Source organism: Neoarius graeffei, chromosome 28 (assembly GCF_027579695.1).
Source record: "Neoarius graeffei isolate fNeoGra1 chromosome 28, fNeoGra1.pri, whole genome shotgun sequence".
In the NCBI taxonomy this organism is placed as follows: Eukaryota; Metazoa; Chordata; class Actinopteri; order Siluriformes; family Ariidae; genus Neoarius; species Neoarius graeffei.
In genome coordinates, this window is record NC_083596.1 from 2,206,070 (window position 1) to 2,231,681 (window position 25,612).

Consider the following 25,612-nt stretch of genomic DNA (forward strand, 5'->3'; position numbering starts at 1 on the left):
AGGACACTTCACAGATCCGTGTCTCCTCAAGTGACATTTGATGTGGCTTAAAAATGTGTTTGGTCCACAAATCTCTCTAAAATCGCAGGTCTCACATGTAAAAAACAACTTGGCTGCTTGTTGCGGAATTGCTCTGTGCACTCTAGACAAATGACACTTCAACGCACCTGTGGTTTTAAATGTGCACGGACACTCAGGGTAAAGACAAGGCAGTGACCAAGAGCGTCCTTGGTAGTGGCACAATCTGTCGTGTTTCAGGAGTACTGTGGTTACTGGGATGTTCAAACTTACACAGTTTGCATTGCATTCCAAATCTGCAAATCACAAAACATGTCATATGATAAGTTGTTTTATTCAATCGTTCAATATTACATAAACATAAAATTAATTATATTAGTCAGCTTTTGACTACAAATGATACAGGTTAACAGTCACTATGCTCACATTACTATTAATATATTTAACATTGTCAAGTTTCACGCTAGCCCTGTGATGACCTGGCGACTTGTCCAGGGTGTACCCCGCCTTTCGCCCGTAGTCAGCTGGGATAGGATCCAGCTTGCCTGCGACCCTGTAGAACAGGATAAAGCGGCTACAGATAATGAGATGAGATGAGATGAGTTTCACGCTATTAGTAAAAGAACAGCTGAAGAACAATTAGATAGTTTGCTTTGCTGTAGGACTAGCCTACAACACAATTCCAGCAGGGAGGCAGATTAGCTCGCTGAATGTACAAAGTGAACATGCTGTGCATGACTTGCCTATTGTGGCGCACTCTAAACTAGGCTGCAATACCACTGAAACGCTTGCCTAAATCAATCTTAACATGAAACGCTATCCTGATTAAAACTAATACATCAAAATCAAAATACACTACATGGACTTTGACAGTTAAGTTCAACCCTCAAGAGCTAGCTAAAACTTGGCACGTGCAGTTAGTTTTCCCTCCTTGCAAGTGCACAACCCAATTAAACTCCTCTTTGATATTGCCATGGTATTTGGGATCAGAATTTGGTAAATGCGATCAAAATAATTATCTCGAACCATCACAACCACAATGCAACTCCTGATTTTACCAAGTAATGCGCAAACAAACATAGAAGTTTGTCTCGGAGTTCATTCATCCTGCTGTGATATGCCCCGCCATGTGCCTGTGCCAACAACGACCGAAATGGGCATGGACAGAGATTATATCTAGTCACGCTCATGTTAATTTTGCTTTGGGAGTCAGTTTAAACAGAAGTGCGAGGAAAATTTCCAACATGAAATAATTTGTTCACCAAGGTCACACCAATTCGATTAGTTGGTTCTCAGAATCGCCGCTTCAAGAAAATGCAAAATGAAAAATAAAATAAAATACTGAAGACTGCAGGTTGAGGTCACGTGATGTCGAAAATCAATCAAATCGCCCCTTTCACTTTAGATAAAGACTTGTGGAAGAAACATGCCTGTGGAGGGGAATCCTGCAAAGCCTGTGTTTGTGATTGTTAGGCTAGTCAGCAAACAGAAGCATAAAATCTTTCACAGGTGTGTCAAAATTCAAGAGGGCACGTTGATGAATATTCATCTCGGTTAAATTGATCGCGGAGTTTTAGTCACATAGGCTACCGTCCGCGTATCTGGTGAAACAGCGCGATCTTGTTCTAATGCTATTAGTCACAAGACTGTTGTTTCAGACTTTTATTTTCAATTATCTTTAATGCATATGGGTGGAAATAAGATAAGCTATTAAAAGAGCCATATGAAATGTGTAACAATAATGTATTGTCTTTGTTTTGTTTGTCTATCAGACCCTCCAGGATTTCACGATGTTGCAATTTGCAACATCAACGCAAATTCAACCAATCGCCGCGAATTCAGGGCGGTGTTGCAATTATATCCAATCACCGCAACTTTCCCGCAAATTTGACCAATTGTTGGTGTCGTCTTGAGGTGACGTCGACAAACTACCTTCCGCCTTACTTCCGTGTATACGTTCAAGAGAAGCAGCATGTGTGAGTCAGTGTTTATGTAGGCTTAAATTCTGTTACTGAAAGTGTGTTGTGTTTACAGTGAAGGACTGTGTGCACTTTACATTTTTTTTTACTTAATACAAGAAATTAATGGATGCCAACATTTTTGCCAAAATGGTATTTTATTTTCCATTGTTTAGGCAGCTTCAGCATCATACTGTGAGATTCTGTTCAAATTGTTTTTTTTTCCTTCTATGAAACCTGAGCTATTTATTTTATTAGTTTATAATTATTGTTTAATTTAGTCTTCAGGAGAGACTGCCTGCACACAGTACTAGTATTAATAGTTTTTTTATCATAATATAGTAATTTTTTTATCGCGAGGTTAACGCTCTGTGACATGATGCCACACCCCGCACAGCCAGAGTCCTCTGCCCTCCCCCGAAGAGCCACGGTGCTCGGCTTAGGTTTCGTTTTCCCGTCGGCGGCTCCAGCCCCAATTTGCAGTGGCTGTGACAAGACGTGTTATGCTCTGCAATAAAAAAAAAAAACACTGGTACAACCAGTGTTCGAACTATGCCGATATTTTCGGGGGGGGGGGGGGGGTGTCCCTTTTTTTTCCCTTGGGGGGTGCTTGTGCTTGTCTCAGAGCGCGGATCTCCATCGCCGCTCACTTCGGATATGCAAATGCTTCCCGTTACACACGATTGCTATGTCAATAAACATCATTTTGCCAATATTTTAGAGACCCCCCAACATTTCCCAAATCATGTTTTCAAGGGATCTCATGTCTGTTTCAGGAGATCTCGGATCCCCCGAGTACCCCCGTAGTTCGAACGGTGAGCAAGCCCATTCACTTTATTATGCTGATAAGAGAATTACAATGGTTTTTCATGTGACAAAAATGTGCGATTAAACTGCGATTAATCACGAGTTAACTATGACAGTTGCGACATTAATTCGCGATTAAATATTTTAATCGCTTGACAGCACTAATTTTAAGGTAACTTCATGTTGTGCTGTGAGGTTCTCTGCACTTTAACTTTTGAACCAACAGGTGCATTTGGATCAGTAAAGCCTATTTTTCTGCATTTCTGTAGTCCTGGTAATCTTTTATATTGGTAAAGTTGTTTATAGGACCATTTCTCAGTGCCTTTGTTTTTTTAATCAATAGTTTTTCAGTAATAACTTATCACTCAATTTTAATCACAAAAAGAGAAAATTGCAACAATTTCTTGCAACTTTCACTTCCTCCCGCAATGTAATCGCAACAAAAACCTAAAAAACACCGCAACTTTCATCGCAATTTTTTGGAAAACCTCTCGCAACATCAGACATTTTAGCCTGCAACAATCAAAAAAAAGGCCCGCGAAATCCTGGGGGGACTGAAAAAAGGCCCGCGAAATCCTGGGGGGACTGAAAAAAGGCCCGCGAAATCCTGGGGGGACTGAAAAAAGGCCCGCGAAATCCTACGGGGACTGAAAAAAGGCCCGCGAAATCCTGCGGGGACTGAAAAAAGGCCCGCGAAATCCTGCGGGGACTGAAAAAAGGCCCGCGAAATCCTGCGGGGACTGAAAAAAGGCCCGCGAAATCCTGCGGGGACTGAAAAAAGGCCCACGAAATCCTGCGGGGACTGAAAAAAGGCCCACGAAATCCTGCAGGGACTGAAAAAAGGCCCGCGAAATCCTGAGGGGACTGCTCTATTACGAAAGCCCTCTATTTCCACCGCTAATTTTACCATCAGAGCATTTTTTTTATTTTTATTTCACTCGCTCACTTCATATTTTTCCTGAAAAAATCCGAGAACCAACTAATTAAATTGGTGTGGCCCAAAGCTTAGGTCAAGCTAGCCATTGGACCTGCCTAGCATAGCCAACCACAATGCGATGGCGATAGCACTGCCTTAAAGTTTTGCAAATAGCAACAAGACTACTCCGACATGTACATCCTGAAACTATATGATTTATAACTTAATAAATCGAAAACTAGGTTAAATTGTATAAAAAGGCAATAATCCATCTTACCTTGAGGAAGTCAAGCAGCCACGGACTTCTCACTCCACCCGACGGTTGAAACTTTCGAACTTGTGAAGTGCGCATGCGCAGTGGCATCGGTTAAGGGGCGTCAATCAGCACTTGAATATAAGTTCACTTAACTTAATTTTCCAATTCCTATGAACTTGTGGTGAAGGAAAGGCGTCTCAACTATTTTTTTAGTTACTTGAACAATTAGAAGGGAAATTTGTTCATTCAACTTAGAATCCTTTTTTCACTCAACAATTTTGCAAGTTACATTTTTTACAGTGCACTCTCACCTATGGTCACGAGCTATGGGTAGTGACCGAAAGAATGAAATTGCGGATACAAGTGGTAGAAATGAGGCGGCACGGTGGTGTAGTGGTTAGCGCTGTCGCCTCACAGCAAGAAGGTCCTGGGTTCGAACCCCGGGTCCGGTGAGGGCCTTTCTGTGTGGAGTTTGCATGTTCTCCCCGTGTCCGCGTGGGTTTCCTCCGGGTGCTCCGGTTTCCCCCACAGTCCAAAGACTCTCCCAAATGACCAAGCTTCTCACCCTGTCTCTAAGGGAGAGCCCAGCCACCCTGCGGAGAAAACTCATTTCTACCACTCATCTAATCTCATTATCTCTAGCCGCTTTATCCTTCTACAGGGTCGCAGGCAAGCTGGAGCCTATCCCAGCTGACTACGGGCGAAAGGCGGGGTACACCCTGGACAAGTCGCCAGGTCATCACAGGGCTGACACATAGACACAGACAACCATTCACACCTACGGTCAATTTAGAGTCACCAGTTAACCTAACCTGCATGTCTTTGGACTGTGGGGGAAACTGGAGCACCCGGAGGAAACCCACGCGGACACGGGGAGAACATGCAAACTCCACACAGAAAGGCCCTCACCAACCACGGGGCTCGAACCCGGACCTTCTTCGAAACCACCGTGCCGCCCACACACATATATATATTAGTGCTGTCAAGCGATTAAAATATTTAATTGCGATTAATGTCGCGACTGTCATAGTTAACTCGCGATTAATCGCAATTTAATCGCACATTTTTGTCACATGAAAAACCATTGTAATTCTCTTATCAGCATAAAAAAGTGAATGGGCTTGCTCACCGTTCGAACTACGGGGGTACTCGGGGGATCCGAGATCCCCTGAAACAGACGAGATCCCTTGAAAACATGATTTGGGAAATGTTGGGGGGTCTCTAAAATATTGGCAAAATGATGTTTATTGACATAGCAATCGTGTGTAACGGGAAGCATTTGCATATCCGAAGTGAGCGCGTGATGGAGATCCGCGCTCTGAGACAAGCGCAAGCACCCCCCAAGGGAAAAAAAAGGGACCCCCCCGAAAATATCGGCATAGTTTGAACACTGGTTGTACCAATGTTTTTTTTTTTTATTGCAGAGCATAACACGTCTTGTCACAGCCACTGCAAAGTGGGGCTGGAGCCGCCGATGGGAAAACGAAACCTAAGCCGAGCACCGTGGCTCTTCGGGGGAGGGCAGAGGACTCTGGCTGTGCGTGGCGTGGCATCATGTCACAGAGCGTTAATCTCGCGATAAAAAAAATTATTGCCGTTAAAAGTGAGTCAAGTTAACGCGTTAATAACACAACATTTTTGACAGCACTAATATATATCGCAATAGCCATGCAGTCTGGTTAGTCAAATGACTTTCTATGGATTTTCCCGCCAAGTTGCCGTAGCCTTGTCCACAGCTAAGGTTAACATATAGCTAGTTAATTTGGACACTGTTAGTTAGCATGTAAAAATGGAGTTACGCTAACACAAATAACATTAACTTATCTGAAGTCCTTTCTGAAATGTTTTAGCATAATCTTGCCAAATAAACAAAATGTAGAAATTTTTCTTTTCTAGTAGCGTTAGCTACCCAATATGATTTTGAATTTGGAAAGAGTTTGCTAGCATGTCAGGTGGAGTTTCACTGACTAGCTAGCTTAAGGTTAAACCACCATGATGCACAGCATGAGTTCATTTTGTGAATTCACATTTCTGTCTTTGGTAACGGCATTATGTTTTGTAAGCGTTGTGTCAATAATACAGCGATGCGTTGACAGAAAATGTACTTTTAATACTTAAGTATTTTTAAAAGCAAGTACTTCAGTACAAATTTGACTGTACGACTTTCACTTGTATCGGATTAACATTTGACCAGTGGGATCTGTGCTTTGACTTAAGTAATGAAGTTGGGTTCTTTGTCCAAGTCTGGTGTATCATTCATTAAGAGTCACTGTAGGGCAATAATTAACTGCAAGTCCATAAAGAGCAACTGGCAAGTGGCCTAGTGGTTAGTGTGTCCGCCTCTCGATTGGGAGATCGTGAGTTTGACTCATGGTCGGGTCCATGACCAAAGGCCAAAGACTGTCATAAAAAATGGTACCTACTGCTGTCTGGCAAGGCACACTGCAATATAGATGTGAGTGGGGAGTCAAACTCTTGTGGTTACCAGAGGACCCCCCCCCCCCCCCCCCCCCCCACTGTAACCCTAGCTATGTAATAAGCGAGAGGCCGAGGGAAACGGAAATCGGTGCCACATAGCGTGAGAAGGACTTTGGCCATAAAGAGCAGGATAATTGCTCTGTGAATAGCTTATCATTTTTTTAGTTATTAATAGCTCTAAATGATGAAGTGGATGACTAATAAAGATACACACACTTCGTGCTTCATTGTCTAAGCAGCTCTGCTGTTATGTCTAAAGGGGAGTGTTTGAGATGAACAGACAATTCATTCCAGGAATGTAAGAAAGGTATAACATGGATTGAGCTGATAAGCAGTGAGGAGGCAAAGGGCAGCTGGAAACAGCAAACCAGACAAGACACCTTTACACTTTTATTATGCTGTGAATGAAGCTGTGTCCAGATTGAAGTTGATTATTTTCCTATAACAGCATGTCCCCAAGTATTTTATTCCTCTTACACCACAACAGCAGTGAATGAGGCCACTAATAGCAATCTGTCAGAGCTGCTATTATAGAAAATTAATCAACACCTTCTGACCAATCAGAATCCAGAATTCAACAGTGCCATGGTGTAAATAGTTCTCTCTGAAAGACGGGTCTGATATCTTCTATTTAAACTGGTTCTGGTTCTGCAAAATCAAATATGTATAGTGAAGGATTTATAGTGAATGATGATTTCAGGATTCAATAACAAAAATAACTGGAGCCTAGACAAAGTGCATTGCTTTATTCAATCTCAACAACTTTCAGTACATTAATTATCACACCAGAAACAGCAGTGTGCCTGAAGTTTGATGCTGACGTTTTGATTTTGACTCACATTCCTCTTCACGCAGTACCGCTGACTAGCGTGCTAACTTTCTAAGATTATTGGACTTCCTGCTCGCCACCTGAATACTGTGTACGAGCAGCAGGCTAGCGGCCTGGCTCGTCGAATTCTTAAGGACTCAACTCATGCTTTGTTCCCGGCATTTGAGCAGCTGTCATCTGGTCGGAGGTTCCGCTGTCCGGCCTGTAAGACCCAGAGGAGGAGAGCAACCTTTGTTCCAAGTGTTATTCTCCTCCTGAACTCTAAGAAGTCTGAAGGCAAGGCAAGGCAAGTTTATTTCTATAGCGCATTTCAAACACAGTGGCAGTTCAATGTGCTTTACAGAGGTAAAAGCAAAACAGTAAGCAATAGAAAATAAAATTACATAAAATAAAGGGGGAAGAAGAGAGAAAAAAATAATAAGAATTAAACAGTAGTAGAAATAAAATAATAAAATGAAGTAAATGTTCAGTAAAAAAAACAGCAGAATAAAACAGAATAAAAGTTAAGTAAAGTTTAAAACATGCAGAGACTATAAAAGTTAAGTAAAGTTTAAAACATGTAAAGATGACGATATTTATCAGTTAGCAGAAAGCATCTGTCTTTAGTCTAGATTTGAAGCTGCCAACAGCAGGAGCATTTTTGATGTCCTCTGGCAGTTGGTTCCATAGCTGTACTGCATAGTAGCTAAAAGCTGTTTCACCACACTTTGTTTTAACAACAGGTTTTACCAGTAAATTTTGCTGCTGCGATCTGGTAGATCTGATTGGGTTAGGCCGCTGCAACATATCAGAGAGGTAATTGGGCCCTGTACCATTTAGAGATTTGTACACCAGCAGCAATGCTTTAAAGTCAATTCTGTAGCTTACTGGAAGCCAGTGAAGGGACCTTAGAATTGGAGTAATGTGCTCTGTTCTTTTTGTTCGTGTGAGAACCCTAGCCGCTGCATTTTGAATCACCTGAAGTCGTTTGATGGTCTTTTTTGGCAGGCCTGTGAAAAGGCCATTGCAGTAGTCAACCCTACTAGAGATGAAGGCATGTATCAGTTTTTCCAGATCATTTTTTGACACAAGTCCTCTTAGTTTGGAAATGTTTTTTTTAGGTGATAAAATGCCGATTTAGTGATTGCTTTCATGTGACTGTCAAAGTTTAGCTCGCTGTCAATGAAAACACCAAGATTTTTAACCATATCTTTTGTTTTAATCCCCTTTGTGTCAAGAATAGTGGTAATCCTGAGTCTTTCATCTTTTTTCCCAGATAGAATTACTTCTGTTTTATCTGTGTTCAGCTGAAGAAAATTTTGTGACATCCAGTTGTTGATTTGATCGATACACTGGTAGAGACATTCAAGGGGGGCATAATCATTAGGTGATAGAGCAAAATAAATTTGGGTGTCATCTGCATAGCAGTGATACAAAATTGAGTTGTTCTTGATAATTTTTCCAAGTGGGAGCATATAAAGGTTGAATAGTAATGGTCCAAGGATCGACCCCTGGGGGACACCACAGGTCAAGGACATTGACGTTGAGGTACAATTTCCCATGGTAACAAAGAAGCTTCTATCTTTTAAGTATGATTTTAACCAATTGATAACTTTACCAGTCAACCCAACCCAGTGTTCAAGTCGATATAGCAGTATATTGTGATCAACAGTATCAAAAGCTGCACTGAGGTCCAGTAACACCAGGACCGATGTTTTGCCTGCATCAGTATTAAGACGTATGTCATTTATAACTTTAATCAGCGCTGTTTCAGTGCTGTGATTGGCACGAAATCCTGACTGAAAGTTATCAAAACAGCTGTTTGATATCAAGAAGGCAGTTAATTGATTGAAGACAATTTTTTCAAGGATTTTCCCGATGAATGGTAGATTTGATATTGCCCTGTAGTTGTTTAATACTGAAGCATCCAGATTATTCTTTTTAAGTAGGGGCTTTACAACGGCTTTTTTCAGGGACACAGGAACAATGCCAGTCTCTAGGGATGTATTTATGATCTGAAGCACATCTGTAATTATGAGGTGAAGAACAGACTTTAAAAAGTTGGTGGGCAGAATGTCCAATTCAGATGTTGAGGAACTGAGATTTTATACAGTTTTTTCAAGAGTCTCGTAATCAATCAAACAAAATTCTGACATTGTGTTGAAGTTGTCTGTCTGTGTCACTGGTGATTGCAACTTTTCAATTATTTGCAACTGAGATATATTATGAGCAATATTCTGCCGTATTTTATCAATTTTACCTTTGAAGAAGGATGCAAACTCATTGCATTTATTAACTGAGAGAAGTTCAGGTACTAATTGTGGTGGGGGATTAGTTAGCTTCTCTACTGTTGAAAATAGCGCACGGGCATTGTTCATATTCCTGTTGATGATGTTGGAGAAGAAAGACTGTCTTGCTTTACAAATTTCTTAATTATATTTACAAAGCATCTCTTTATGGATTTGATAATGGATCTGAAATTTAGATTTGCGCCATTTTCTTTCAGTCTTCCTACATTCTCTCTTTAGCAGTTTAATAGCTGGGTATTGCTTCCATGGTGCTTTCTGCTTGTCATTGACTCTTTTGATTTTGAATGGAGCAATATCATCCATAATTTGGGTCATATTTAAATTAAAAATTTCCAGTAAATCATCTACAGAGTCTGACATTTTGGTTGAGATCCGAGAGAGAGCTTGCTGAAAGAGAACACGTGTTGTCGTTTATGACTCTCCTACCCATAGTCGTTGAGCTGTTCTGAATGTGAGGAGACATACAACCCCGATTCCAAAAAAGTTGGGACAAAGTACAAATTGTCAATAAAAATGGAATGCAATAATTTACAAATCTCAAAAACTGATATTGTATTCACAATAGAACATAGACAACATATCAAATGTCGAAAGTGAGACATTTTGAAATTTCATGCCAAAGATTGGCTCATTTGAAATTTCATGACAGCAACACATCTCAAAAAAGTTGGGACAGGGGCAATAAGAGGCTGGAAAAGTTAAAGGTACAAAAAAGGAACAGCTGGAGGACCAAATTGCAACTCATTAGGTCAATTGGCAATAGGTCATTAACATGACTGGGTATAAAAAGAGCATCTTGGAGTGGCAGCGGCTCTCAGAAGTAAAGATGGGAAGAGGATCACCAATCCCCCTAATTCTGCGCCGACAAATAGTGGAGCAATATCAGAAAGGAGTTCGACAGTGTAAAATTGCAAAGAGTTTGAACATATCATCATCTACAGTGCATAATATCATCAAAAGATTCAGAGAATCTGGAAGAATCTCTGTGCGTAAGGGTCAAGGCCGGAAAACCATACTGGGTGCCCGTGATCTTCGGGCCCTTAGACGGCACTGCATCACATACAGGCACGCTTCTGTATTGGAAATCACAAAATGGGCTCAGGAATATTTCCAGAGAACATTATCTGTGAACACAATTCACCGTGCCATCCGCCGTTGCCAGCTAAATCTCTATAGTTCAAAGAAGAAGCCGTATCTAAACATGATCCAGAAGCGCAGACGTCTTCTCTGGGCCAGGCTCATTTAAAATGGACTGTGGCAAAGTGGAAAACTGTTCTGTGGTCAGACGAATCAAAATTTGAAGTTCTTTATGGAAATCAGGGACGCCGTGTCATTCGGACTAAAGAGGAGAAGGACGACCCGAGTTGTTATCAGCGCTCAGTTCAGAAGCCTGCATCTCTGATGGTATGGGGTTGCATTAATGCGTGTGGCATGGGCAGCTTACACATCTGGAAAGACACCATCAATGAATGCTGAAAGGTATATCCAGGTTCTAGAGCAACATATGCTCCCATCCAGACGACGTCTCTTTCAGGGAAGACCTTGCATTTTCCAACATGACAATGCCAAACCACATACTGCATCAATTACAGCATCATGGCTGCGTAGAAGAAGGGTCCGGGTACTGAACTGGCCAGCGTGCAGTCCAGATCTTTCACCCATAGAAAACATTTGGCGCATCATAAAACGGAAGCTACAACAAAAAAGACCTAAGACAGTTGAGCAACTAGAATCCTACATTAGACAAGAATGGGTTAACATTCCTATCCCTAAACTTGAGCAACTTGTCTCCTCAGTCCCCAGACGTTTACAGACTGTTGTAAAGAGAAAAGGGGATGTCTCACAGTGGGAAACATGGCCTTGTCCCAACTTTTTTGAGATGTGTTGTCATCATGAAATTTAAAATCACCTAATTTTTCTCTTTAAATGATACATTTTCTCAGTTTAAACATTTGATATGTCATCTATGTTCTATTCTGAATAAAATATGGAATTTTGAATCTTCCACATCATTGCATTCCGTTTTTATTTACAATTTATACTTTGTCCCAACTTTTTTGGAATCGGGGTTGTAGAAACATCAGAGAAAACACAGAAATGATCAGATAATGCCAGGTCAACAACAGTAGTAGAAACAGTAAGACCCTTTGCGATGACAAGGTCAAGGGTATGACCACGAGAGTGGGTCGACCCCTGTACATGTTGTACTAGGTTGAAGTTGTTAATAAGTGCAAGTAGTTCTCTGGCATAAGTGTTTTCAGGATTATCTACATGCAAGTTAAAATCCCCAGATATAATAAGACAGTCAAACTCTAAGCAAATGACTGACAACAGTTCACCAAACTCTTCCAGAAAAACTTTGGCTGAATGTCTCGGAGGCCTGTAAATAGTTAATAACAATATGTTAGGAGAGCATGTAACAAGTGCACATAAGTGTTCAAAGGATGTAAAATCACCAAGTGAGGACTGTTTACATTGAAAAGAGGCTTTGAATATATTTGCGATCCCTCCACCTTTCCCCTGTCGGGTAGCACTCATGAAATTAAAATTTGGGGGAGCTGCTTCAATAAGGGTGGTAGCACTCTTTGCTTGATCCAGCCATGTTTCAGTTAGAAGCAAAAAATCAAGATTGTGTTTGCAAATAAGATCATTAATTAAAAATGACTTGTTTGAAAGTGATCTAACGTTCAGAAGAGCTAGCTTTACAGAAAGTCTAGAAGTAATGTCCGCTTGGGCACTCTGATGTTGTTTTGAAACAGGAAGGAGACTAGACTGGTTTACCCCCTGGGTTAAATATGCTCTATGTTTTATTTATTTATTCATTTATTTATTTATATTGATCCACATCAGCTTCCCCTTCACAGAAGGGTGCTGTTCTCCCTCTGGTCAAACTTACAATTCCTTAAATTTTTTTTTAACATAGACATGCATTTTTACAGACTGTACAAACAAAAACATAAAATAAAAACAAAAGAGGAAATAAAATTTGTTTCAAATATGTTGGTCCCATCAATTAGTAAAAGTACCACATATCCTATTTATAGAGGAACAGAAAATAATCATATATTTTGAGTAAACAGATACAGTTTTAATTTAATTTTAAAAGCTTTCTCATTTACTTCATTAACCAAAAAACAGGGTAAAGAATTCCACGCTAACATTCCTCTATAATGCAGTGTTCTCTGCCCAACCCCTGTTCTATACGCAGGCGACAAAAATCTTCTCTGTACTGAATGTCTTGTAAAGTATGTATGTATATTACTAGAAAACATCAAGGATTTAAACAAAGTAACAGGACACTTTGTCATATGTTTTCTATTTCTTATTAACACAGGAATAGAGAATGGCATATGCATACTGGGTCCCAGCTTGTTTTCAAAACTACACCCAATGCAGGGACCCACAGCACATCATACAAGACTCTCTGTATGTTCCATGAGGTTGGGAGGAGGAAGGATTGGAGATGTCATGTATTTTTTAGATGGTGAAAAAGAATGGTAGCCAGCTGAAAGTCCTGGGCGAACACAATTCAGTCTGTTGGTTGATTTTCGATGAACTGGGTACACTGCTTGTCGTGAATGATTTGGGCTGGAAAAAGAAAGTGCAGCCATTGGCAGCAGTCTCTGCATACTTTTAGGGAAATCTATGCAGGGGGGAGACGGAGATGGTACAACAAAGTCAGAAGAGCGAGACTGAGATCGGGACTTTGGTGAGGTCTTTGTGAATGTTTCCAAGACAGTTACAATAACTTAAGTCTTCTGTACAATACTCTAGTGCAATATCACATGTCCTGATGTGCAATATTACAATATCACCTTGTCACTTTAAGTACAATGTCACTCTAATCATATTGTCATTTTAATTTTATCCACGCGTCATTTTATTTATTTGCCATATTTTATCTGCTGCCTTTTTTTTTTTTTTTACTTTGTTCCTGGCAACAGGCCTGCCATTGTACATTGTACATAATACACTGTTTTTTTTTTGTTTTTGCCCACCCATTTTTGTGATTTTATTCTTTTTGTGATTTTATTTTCTTGCTCTTTTAATGTACCGCTCTTCACCCTTCTAATTGCCCTTCGGGGATAAATAAAGTTTTGTCTAAGTCTAACTAGCTGGTTTGCTAATCAGCTCTTGGAGTAAAGTAGCAAAATTTTAATTAGCCTACCGCCATGTACAAATGGAAAAGATAGAGTAATAAAACCTTTTTTGAAATGTTATCATTTTGCTATAGTACATATTTTACTGCTCATGTTCATGCTTCATAATATCTGAGAACATCCCACTCCTCAGGATCATTCTTTAAATGTACCGTTAATTGTCTTCAGATGTAACGTGCTGCTGTGGCAAAGATGTTTTTTTAATGTTTCTGAGTCCTGTCCATTACAGTGGGGTAAAAATAATAATTAATCAAAAGTGCTGATAATCCTAAAAGTGCAAATGTGATTTGAAGTGAAATGCGGTAGAACAATAAAACCTGTTTGTGTGGGTCAGTCAGTGTGATTTACACAATTTATTTTAATCGAGTTTATAAAGTTATCATTTATACATTTAGAATATACATTTACTTGTTAGTGAAGGTTTAATTAATTAAAAAACGTTACAGTTGAATAAATGTATTATGTCTAAATATCGCCACCTTGTGGCCGATTAAGGAAACAACACATACGTCATTCATGGGAACTTTTCAGGTAATTTCTTTGGAATGTCGGAATTAAAACATGAAAAATATTTTATCGTATGATAATGCCGTAAAAATTATATATTCCGACTATTTTGTTTGAATTTAAGTAATTATCCATTATTTAAATGATCACCTTTCCACGTTAAATCCTAATTTACTTGACCAGAATGCTAAAATATGGACGTTAATAAATTATACAAAGTACTTTTTGTATTTTTGAACGTATTTTAACACTTTCTCAGACCAGCGCGCCTTCTGAGGCATAAACACGATTAGCATGCTATCTAGCAGCCAAGTACTTCTGTCACCATGACAACAAGCCAGGTGGCTGAGTTCCAAATCGCGTGCCATTTAAGTGTGAACGTAGTTTTGCCGGCCTGCACAAATGGCGTTTGCTTTTCTTTCAGTGTGCGGTTTGGAACGCGCCCCGTCACGAGCGCCTATAAACTGGGGGAAATGGCGGCAGTTTGCAGGTGCGCGCGCGCCAACATCTGATCCAACATGGCGGCTTGTGCTGTTCAGCTGGTGAGCTGCAGTGAGCGGCTGCCTCTCACCACTGCGCTTTATTGATTGATTGATTTTAAACTCAAAAACTGTCGCATTTAATGATTCAATTTCGACCTTAGATACACAATATACTCAATGTGTTGTGTTTTTGACTGCTTTGTGGCTCACTGCCAGAAATTGTCAGTCTGAGGCATTATTATTATTGTTATTATTGTTATTATTATTATTATTCTTGACAGATTGACAAACGGCCTAGGACAATAGTTGAGAAAAGAGAGACCCCAGTGGTACTTGTGAGGAAAGAGCTGCATGTAAAGCATCCATTACAAAACCGGTTTGTTAAAACAAACTGAGAACTCACATTTTCATACCAATGTATCCTCAACAATCTTGAGTTTTTCATGTGTTTTATCATGAAATGAAGTCTGTCTTGTGGTCTTGAAACGTGTTTTTTTTGTGTGTGTTTTTCATCAAGCTGGGCTTTGTGGTTCTACAAGAATGATAAGAACAAAATGTGGCAAGATAATTTGAGACTCATCACCAAGTTTGATACTGTTGAGGATTTCTGGGGGTAAGTTTGGAGCGAGTGGCACACAACTACATCTTCATGTTGCATTACAGGCATTTAGCAGGCGCTTTTATTCAGGGTGTTTTCACACCTGGTCCCCTTTAAAGGAACCAGACTCGGTCCTCTTTAAGTGGACCAAAAAGTGGACCAACAGAAAAAGAACTCGGTTCTTTTTGTGTTCACACTGAATTTATTACAAAGAGGACTGGGTTCTCTTTCTGGTCCAGTTAAGCTTTGATGGGGCCTCAGTCCTCTTTCTGTTCACACCAGGTCCTCTAGAGCCCTCAGACCCCCAGTGCATGGAATTCTGGTTAATTTTCTCTTGAATCAAAATGTCTGCTGCCATGCTTGCCCTGCTGTATTATTTGATCAAAATAGTGTGGATTAAGGAAAATAAATGTTATATATGTATTTATATTAATATAATAAATATATATAAAAAAATAAGTTATATTATTGTGGCCGACTCATCAGTCAGTAAGTTCAGAGAACTGTAAAGCGGCTGTGGTAAGTTCCAAAAGGAAGTTGAGTTTCCCTGCTACAGTCACGTGACCAACTACGGCAAACGAAGAAGGTTAAACTACAGTGAAAAAGGCAAAGTGAACCCGGTGCGCTTTTTGTTCACAAATCGCAGATTAGGCGAACCGTACCATTGATTTTTAGCAAACCGTACTGAGACCACCTCCTGAGGTGGTCTCAGTTCGGTTCGCTTTAAAGGGCTCTGGGTACGGTTGGAGTGTTCACATATGCGCAAAAAATGCTGAGTCATCGATCTGAGTTCGGTTAGATGGCTGAAAGGGACCAAGTGTGTGAACACCCTCAGAGTGACGTACAACATACCTGGAGCAGTTGGGGGTTAGGTGCCTTGCTCAAGGGCACTTCAGCCATTCCTGCTCGTCTAGGGATTCAAACAGGTGACCTTTTGGTCCCAAAGCAGCTTCTCTAACCATTAAACCATGGCTTCATCCAAATCCACTTTCTTTTATATAAGAAATCCTGAAAGATGAGCTTGATGGAGCAGAATTCCCAGGAATCAGCTCAGAAGTGGGATCCTTCATGAGGAAGTGTTATGTTGATGCAAACCTTCTAAATGATCTACAAGTCCTCTCAAACTATGGAGAAACTACACATGAATTAAATATCCATCAGCAAGTTCGGTTCCAATTTATAAGATGCAATCTGAGCTGTGTGAGTTATTTGAGATGATGGGGCTCAGTAACTGTTGAAGGGTTTGTAAGTGAATAGCTGATCTGATCTCTTGCTGGGTTTATTATACGTTTACACGCTCATGTTTGAGAAGAGTTGATCAAGTGATGTACAGATTCATTGCATTGGCTCAGGGCCCAATGCAAAGGCAGATAACGCTAACACTGCACAGTATCTCCATGAGTCAGACGTCACTAATAAATGAACACTGGCATTGAGACAGCTCCGTCTCGGATCATGTTGAGTTGTTGGCTGCTTTCAATGTAGTTTTCATACATCAGCTCGTTCGTCACATGTCGATCACACGTGCTCAACTTACAACAAGAGCAAGTCCCTTCATGCGGAGGTGGCGTAGCACCATAAGGCAGGAGTGAATTGGCACATTAACACCAGCAGTCTGGCACAAGCATGGGTGTTTAGAGCACTTGTTCCTGGCATTAAACGCACTGTGTCAGGTTTCAGTTTACACTGTGTGGAGGAGGTAAAAAGAAAACCTTAAGGTTTTTAATGTGTAGTGTGAAGTGGGTGCTGAGTTCTCAGGGTTTTTTTCCTCCCCCTCCTTTCCTGCAGGTTGTACCATAACATTCAGATGGTCAGCAAACTTTCATCAGGATGTGACTATTCTGTGTTCAAGGTGAATGATGTTTAGCAAGATGACTCAAATCATTATAAAATTGATCTAAAAATCATGCCAAGTTTTATCATGACTTTTTTTTTAATGGAGGTGGTTGTTGATTGGAGACTTTTTTTTTTTTTTTTTTAACTGAAACAGCTTTAGATGGTGTGAGGGTTTGCTGTACAGTATGTTCTGAGGTTCTGACTCTGTCGAGTGTGTTTCCAATGCAGGATGGAATCAAACCTATGTGGGAAGACCGGAGCAATAAATGTGGAGGCCGTTGGCTCATTACCCTCTCCAAACAGCAGAGACACTCGGAACTTGACCGCTTCTGGCTGGAAACGGTAAGAGATGCACAATAATCCACACACACTTGACATACACTGCATTTGATTTAGAATTTTCTTGTGTTCTTTTGTGTTTAGACTTCTACATATGAATATTTAGCAGAAGCACTACTGTGTTCATATCATATAAACCAGGAAGGAAATCTTATTTTAACAAACCTTACAATTATTTATTTCCTCAGTCTTCGTTATATACAGATTTGTTGTGTGAGCCACAACAAGCCATCTTTAACGTGTTTACAGGAATAATTTTAAAGGTAGACAGCCTTTCAGATTTTAAGTGTAGGTCATTAAAAAGAATCTTCCCCGACACCTAATTATTTTTTAGTGACCGAAAGCTACTGAATTTGAATCAGACTTCTGGTTTTGAGGTTTTTTTTTTTTTTAAATATAAAAAAAAACTGAATTTTTAGTTATGTGGTCCTAAATTCTCCTGCTTCACCATGACCCAATTCAAGATAAATCTTGCATCACGTGGTGGGCTTTCCCTGTTCGCACAAGGCATTGTGGGATACAAATTTGAAACAGGAGAGGAAAATGCAGGACGAGTGTGCGAATGAAATGTGAAAGCCTGACTACAGTAATGGAAAGTGAGAAGAAAAGATGGTATATATGAAGGAAAGGAAATGCAGGACTAAACTAAAATATGGGCGCTCAGCGAGCACCTCGGTGTGGTCAGGTGTTCGTTTAGCGACAGAATGATGGAACTGTCAGTGCCCGCTCGAAGGGAAACCTGTAGATGGCAGTAATGCAACACTGTGGACGCCAGCTGCTGTAAAACCCAAAAGAAGGTAAACCTGCACATTTGCACACGGACTTCCTGACTGCGCGAAGCGAGTGAATTCATGCACATTTATTTGAGGGGATTGAAGCAAATAACTTCCCAGTCACAGAATGGCCTGATTATTTTGAGAGCGATTACAAAAATAAACTTGTATCACAATGACCACATTTCAGAGGGGACTAAATTTCACCAATTTTATGAAATTGAAAGGCTGTCTGTCTAGCTTTTAATAATTAATGTCATTTTTAGGGCACATATTGTACTTTTTGATGTCTATATTTTAATCAAAGGATTGAGCTACAATTTTAAGTGTCTTAAAGGTCAATTATATACATTTGAGACCCTTTCTCCATCAAGTGATTGAATTTATTTGGCCAAAAAGTTTAGGGAACATTTTTGATGGCTGTTCAGTGATGGGGAACAAATGTTGTAATGGTTGGCTTTTTTTTTTTAATTAATAAATTTTTCCATCAAATTCAAATGGGACTTGAACATCTAATTGCTTTGACAAAATGAGAAATTGTCCAAGTTGGTTGAGTGCTTCCAAATTATCTTTATGGAAAAAGTATAAGTGAAATGAAGGGTGAAATCCCACAAATTTAGGCTCAACCTTGCACCCCACAATTTGACTCCAGTTTTCTGGTGACCTTTCAGTTTAAACTGTTCCTCCTGCAGCTGTTGTGCCTCATTGGTGAGGGTTTCAGTCCTTACAGTAGAGATGTCTGTGGTGCCGTCATTAACGTTCGTGCCAAAGGAGACAAAATTGCTATCTGGACGACGAACACTGAGAACGCTGAGGCCGTAACATGCATCGGGTGAGTTAAACTTTTGCCGTCTGCTATTACACCTCTTCTGGATTGAGAGATTAGGATTCGAGTTTCAGCCAGATGTATGCAGTTCACTCTGCTGTAAATAATGATCATGGAAAACAGATTTGCGCTTAGCAACCTTAATGAAGCTAATTACCCATCACAGCGGAGAGTGGAGGACACTCTATGCACTCCAGCGCTGCTTGGATATGTGACATGGCCTTGGACTTCATCATGCAATGTTTTTAAAGCTGCATTGTGTGGTGTTAAACCCCTTGGGTACTGACTAATGGAAACCCTTCAAGCCACAGACTTAAGACTTGAATAAATAAAAAAAAAAAAAGTATGAGGCTGGAGGTATGAAATAAAAGTAGCGTGGAACCTCATTAGGAGTAACCAAAGTAGTACATCAGTTATACAATTACCTTTGCACAGTGAAAGGTGTTATTGGCGGGGGGGGGGGAGGCTTTCAGGGTGAAACGTGCTGTAAAAGTCCCAATTTCAGCTGACTGGGTGAAGGGTGGGGTACATGGACAACCATTCACACCTACTGGAACTTTAGAGTAGACAGTTGGCCTGTGGGAGGAAACCAGAGCACCTGGAGGGAACCCATGCAGGAGCAAGGAGAACATGCTAACTCTACACAAAGACCCCAGTCAGCTGTGAGGTTTGAACCCAGAGCTTTCTTGCTGTGAGGTGGCAGTGATGACCCCTACAGCACCATGCCGCCCGTCAGTGATTCTTTTTAAAATATTCCTCTCCACTCATTCCAAGAAGTTGTTTCCATTACAATGACTTGTTACAGGGACTTGTATGTAAGGAGTCTCCAGTGTCAGCACTTTACACTTTAGTCTGAGGTAAAGCTGTAATTAAACTTTCTGATGTCTTAAGGATGGAGTTTATGCTTCCTTTGCAGTTTCTCAGTAACAGAACAAGCTGCATTTCTCTCCCCTTCCCCCCCCCCTTAAGGGAGAAAAAGAAAAATGGTGGATTGACTTCAAGATGGCTGCCAAAACAATATGCGAGTTTATCTAATAAAATGTTACAGTATAATGCAGATACTGAAAGAAGGCTGTGTGTGTGTGTGTGTGTGTGTGTGTGTTTTTTAATATAAAGCCGGAAGTATAAAGAGAGACTCGGCCTTCCATCGAAGCTTGTGATTGGATATCAGGCCCATGCTGACACAGCCACCAAGAGCAACTCCATCACCAAGAACAAGTTTGTCGTCTGAACAGAAGCATTGCTGCGTCCTGTTCACATGTTGAGCACTTTTTTTTTTCCCCTCCTTTTCTATCACATTCACTTTTTTTTTTTTTTTTTTTTCCCCTTTTGCATCATCCCCCTATTAGGGGGTGAATGCTTTGGTCTATGACGTTTTTTGGGGGGTTGGTCCTTTCCTTTCCACTCCACAATAAAATTTTGTCTATGGTTGGTCTTGATGCACTCATGGTTATCCTTTCACAAAGATTGAAATGAATGAGACTCACAATTCTGTTGAACCCTTCAACTTTTATAAACCAAAAAAAAAAAAACTGTCATTAGAGGGTAGAGATAGGAAAACTTTTTTTTTTAATTTAAAAAAAATTTCTTGGAGTACTAGCACACCATTTAAACATGATTGATTTGATTATTAACAGTAGAAGCCCTAATTATAATACACACAAGTGCAGTTATGTGGTTGGCTTTCATAAGTAGCTTTAAGTGTTTAAAAGTCCAAGATCATGCCATGCTTTTTGCACATGGGCAGCCACTATGGTGTCTACGATGTGACATGATGTTGATAACCAGATATTGGAAGTTAAATGTAGCTGATTTATAAATAAACTTCTTAGGTTAGAGTTAGTCAGATGAAAGTGTTATCAAGTCCACAGGGAGAGTGGAGAAACCGAATATCTGTATGGGCTTTGGAAAAAGGACTATCCACAGCTGGGGAATGATTTCAGCAACGACTCATCTGATTATTCTAATGATGAAATCGGTGGTGCTTTGTAAGCACAAAGTCAGGAAGGCTGGGGAGGAAAAAGGGTTTGGCAGTGATCTGATGCGGAAAGCGTGCCAAGTGGAAAACTGACACTGGGTGTTTGTTTTGAAGAGTATGAACTTTTATGTGGTATAATACAGGCAGTCTCACTGCATTGTCTCACGGATAAACCTGGTTTGGAAATGTATATTGCACACAAGCCTGCAGTAGAAATGGACTATACATGTCAAGTTAGATGGCTTTTCCGTATTTATGGGAAAATGCTATTTTTTGGCTAATATGGCGCACACTTTTTTTTTTCATACGGGAAAATTACATTTTGTATCAAAGATTTTTTTTTTTTCCATTACTCGGAGAATTTTCTTAGCATTCACCATTTATTTTTTCAAACAAGCATGCCCAATGAAATGGAACTATTTTTGATTTATGTACAGTAGTTTTATAGTTATAAATTACTGGGAAAATGTTCAATTTAACTTCATAATTTATTAACATTTTCACTTATCCTTGTTTACATAACACACTTGATGTGGTTCAGTCATCTTTAGTTGGATCGAACACTGCTTGTGGTCTCGACACTTTTTTTTTTCTCAAATGGAACTTTTATAACGTTCATTTACTGTTTGACATGACTATATATAATTTATTACATGTAATCTATTTTAATTAGCATACCTACTTAGTACTGCTGTTATATTTCCAGTAATTTTCTTTGGTGGAACGTAATATTGTAGGTGATGTCAACACTTGTCAGATAGAACTTTGTGTAATTTTTATGAACTATTTAATATTAATGCATTTTATTTGCAAAAATTACATCAATAATTCTGGTATTTACTGATACAATGTATATTAAGTTTATAGTTCAGTCATTCTCTTTAGTAGATAATTGTTTACTTGACTGTACATATAGTCCTTTTTAATTCAGTTTTCTCTGGGATCTAAAATTTCTTTTTATTCAGTACGTGCTTATTTGATCCCATTAACTTGATGCAGTGTGATAAATATGCCTATTACAATAGGAGAGTATAATGTGGAATAAAACAATCGGTGCTTTGGATTATATATTGGAACTTTTTCTCGTGTATAAGGGCTCATGGGTGAACCGTATGTAAGGGAAAAGTACAGATTTTGTAAGGGCATGGGGAACTAAAGGTTGACATATGATATCTAAGTTGATCTTTATTGTCTCTTTACAGAGAAATTTGTCTTGAGCATACAAGAGCACTGGCATCACACACAGCATACACATCAAAAGACACATTGAACATACAGGGACAGCACCAGATGGGGAACTCGAATGACTAAATAGCCTATTGTATATAGAAACTGTTTTTATACAAGCTGTAAAGCACATTTATTTATTTACATACAACCCCGGGTGGCGCGGTGGTGTAGTGGTTAGCGCTGTCGCCTCACAGCAAGAAGGTCCGGGTTCGAGCCCCGTGGCCGGCGAGGGCCTTTCTGTGCGGAGTTTGCATGTTCTCCCCGTGTCCGCGTGGGTTTCCTCCGGGTGCTCCGGTTTCCCCCACAGTCCAAAGACATGCAGGTTAGGTTAACTGGTGACTCTAAATTGAGCGTAGGTGTGAATGTGAGTGTGAATGGTTGTCTGTGTCTATGTGTCAGCCCTGTGATGACCTGGCGACTTGTCCAGGGTGTACCCCGCCTTTCGCCCGTAGTCAGCTGGGATAGGCTCCAGCTTGCCTGCGACTCTGTAGAACAGGATAAAGCGGCTACAGATAATGAGATGAGATGAGACTTACAACCCCGATTCCAAAAAAGTTGGGACAAAGTACAAATTGTAAATAAAAACGGAATGCAATTATGTGGGAGTATGAAAATTCCATATTTTATTCAGAATAGAACATAGATGACATATCAAATGTTTAAACTGAGAAAATGAGAACACTGAGTGTTCTGTTGATGTGATATCAGCAATCAGCTGAGGAAAACAAAACAGTTCAACCATACAAATGAACTGACAAAGTACAACTAAACAGAGAAAAATAAAACTTTAAGTGTAAAGTATATTTAACGTGTAAATAAAGTATAAAGTCTACATGAAGTGTAAATCAGGTGTACACCAAGTTGCTATAAAGTGTACACTGTGTCATCATAAGGGCTTCACCGAGTCGACCCTCAGTGTATATATACAACCCTGCTTCCAAAAAAGTTGGGACAAAGTACAAATTGTAAATAAAAACGGAATGCAATGATGTGGAAGTTTCAAAATTCCATATTTTATTCAGAATAGAACATAGATGACATATCAAATGTTTAAACTGAGAAAATGTATCATTTAAAGAGAAAAATTAGGTGATTTTAAATTTCATGACAACAACACATCTCAAAAAAGTTGGGACAAGGCCATGTTTCCCACTGTGAGACATCCCCTTTTCTCTTTACAACAGTCTGTAAACGTCTGGGGACTGAGGAGACAAGTTGCTCAAGTTTAGGATAGGAATGTTAACCCATTCTTGTCTAATGTAGGATTCTAGTTGCTCAACTGTCTTAGGTCTTTTTTGTCGTAGCTTCCGTTTTATGATGCGCCAAATGTTTTCTATGGGTGAAAGATCTAGACTGCAGGCTGGCCAGTTCAGTACCCGGACCCTTCTTCTACGCAGCCATGATGCTGTAATTGATGCAGTATGTGGTTTGGCATTGTCATGGTGGAAAATGCAAGGTCTTCCCTGAAAGAGACATCGTCTGGATGGGAGCATATGTTGCTCTAGAACCTGGATATACCTTTCAGCACTGATGGTGTCTTTCCAGATGTGTAAGCTGCCCATGCCACACGCACTAATGCAACCCCGTACCATCAGAGATGCAGGCTTCTGAACTGAGCGCTGATAACAACTTGGGTCGTCCTTCTCCTCTTTAGTCCGAATGACACGGCGTCCCTGATTTCCATAAAGAAATTCAAATTTTGATTCGTCTGACCACAGAACAGTTTTCCACTTTGCCACAGTTCATTTTAAATGAGCCTTGGCCCAGAGAAGACGTCTGCGCTTCTGGATCATGTTTAGATACGGCTTCTTCTTTGAACTATAGAGTTTTAGCTGGCAACGGCGAATTGTGTTCACAGATAATCTCATCTCATCTCATTATCTCTAGCCGCTTTATCCTGTTCTACAGGGTCGCAGGCGAGCTGGAGCCTATCCCAGCTGACTACGGGCGAAAGGCGGGGTTCACCCTGGACAAGTCGCCAGGTCATCACAGGGCTGACACATAGACACAGACAACCATTCACGCTCACATTCACACCTACGCTCAATTTAGAGTCACCAGTTAACCTAACCTGCATGTCTTTGGACTGTGGGGGAAACCGGAGCACCCGGAAGAAACCCACGCGGACATGGGGAGAACATGCAAACTCCGCACAGAAAGGCCCTCGCCGGCCACGGGGCTCGAACCTGGACCTTCTTGCTGTGAGGCGACAGCGCTAACCACTACACCACCATGCCGCCCCATACCCAGTCATGTTAATGACCTATTGCCAATTGGCCTAATGAGTTGCAATTTGGTCCTCCAGCTGTTCCTTTTTTGTACCTTTAACTTTTCCAGCCTCTTATTGCCCCTGTCCCAATTTTTTTGAGATGTGTTGCTGTCATGAAATTTCAAATGAGCCAATATTTGGCATGAAATTTCAAAATGTCTCACTTTCGACATTTGATATGTTGTCTATGTTCTATTGTGAATACAATATCAGTTTTTGAGATTTATAAATTATTGCATTCTGTTTTTATTTACAATTTTTACTTTGTCCCAACTTTTTTGGAATCGGGGTTGTATTTATTTATTTATTTATTTATTTATTTACTGTGTGTGTGAATACAGGTATAGACATAAACTATTGTGGCACATTGTATGGTCTAAATAGTCTTGTGATTGCTCAAAGCCGAGTGTGAGTTTATAGCGGAGCGGAGCTCTATACTGAAGAGGATCATGGTAAAGCATCGACTTGAATTTTGATGGCTTTTGCAACCACCAGGAACCTGATCATGAGTGCACGGTAACGTAAACATGACCACCAGGCAACAAACAAAATCTGTATCTATTTACATAAGAGAGATGGGTTTTTATCCAGCACTTATTTTTAATTTGCTTTTTGGCTCAGTTTTTGTCTGAAGTCTCTAGAGGCACTTGTCATATATGTATGTGTGTGTGTTTAACCGAGTTCAAGCATGTTTAAGAATATAATTGGCATGCTAGCCTCAGGTAGTGGTTCCACGGTCGCGGTGTAGTGCCACATAACATTAGCTCATGATGTAATCCTCCGTGGCTGAGCGGTCTTGAGTGCTGTCCAGGAAAGGAATAGATTTTGCAACGTTTGTTCAAATCCTGGTGCCGACGTAAAAGGCTGAGCTCAGACCTGCACAGGTCTCTAGTTAAATAAAGTGATTATTTATGAACATGTTTTGCGCTCATCGGGAGCTCTGCTTTTAGACAGTGCTGAAATATATTTTAGTTTTGAATGTCTGTACTATTCTAACTAATCGGCTTGCATGACCTGACTCCCTTTTCTGTGGACGATGTTGGAATGTTGTTCACACAGCGTCG

General features: G+C 40.2%; 1 protein-coding gene across 1 annotated transcript; it reads left to right on the plus strand.

The window, feature by feature from the left end:
• Positions 1-14,695: 14,695 nt before the first annotated feature.
• On the plus strand, positions 14,696-20,545 carry eif4e1b (eukaryotic translation initiation factor 4E family member 1B). The gene is made up of 7 exons (XM_060913220.1): positions 14,696-14,759; positions 14,981-15,075; positions 15,217-15,312; positions 17,086-17,149; positions 17,362-17,475; positions 18,938-19,077; positions 20,188-20,545. Exons 1-7 carry the CDS (start codon positions 14,736-14,738, stop codon positions 20,300-20,302), a joined length of 648 nt encoding a protein of 215 aa, XP_060769203.1. The 5' UTR covers positions 14,696-14,735; the 3' UTR covers positions 20,303-20,545.
• The last annotated feature ends 5,067 nt before the right edge of the window (positions 20,546-25,612 follow it).

Coding starts and splice junctions, on each gene's coding strand:
- eif4e1b (XM_060913220.1), top strand. CDS start 14,736: ATGGCGGCTTGTGCTGTTCAGCTG. Junction 15,076..15,216: donor AAGCATCCATTACAAAACCG/GTTTGTTAAAAC, acceptor TTTTTCATCAAG/CTGGGCTTTGTGGTTCTACA. Junction 17,150..17,361: donor GTGACTATTCTGTGTTCAAG/GTGAATGATGTT, acceptor TTTCCAATGCAG/GATGGAATCAAACCTATGTG.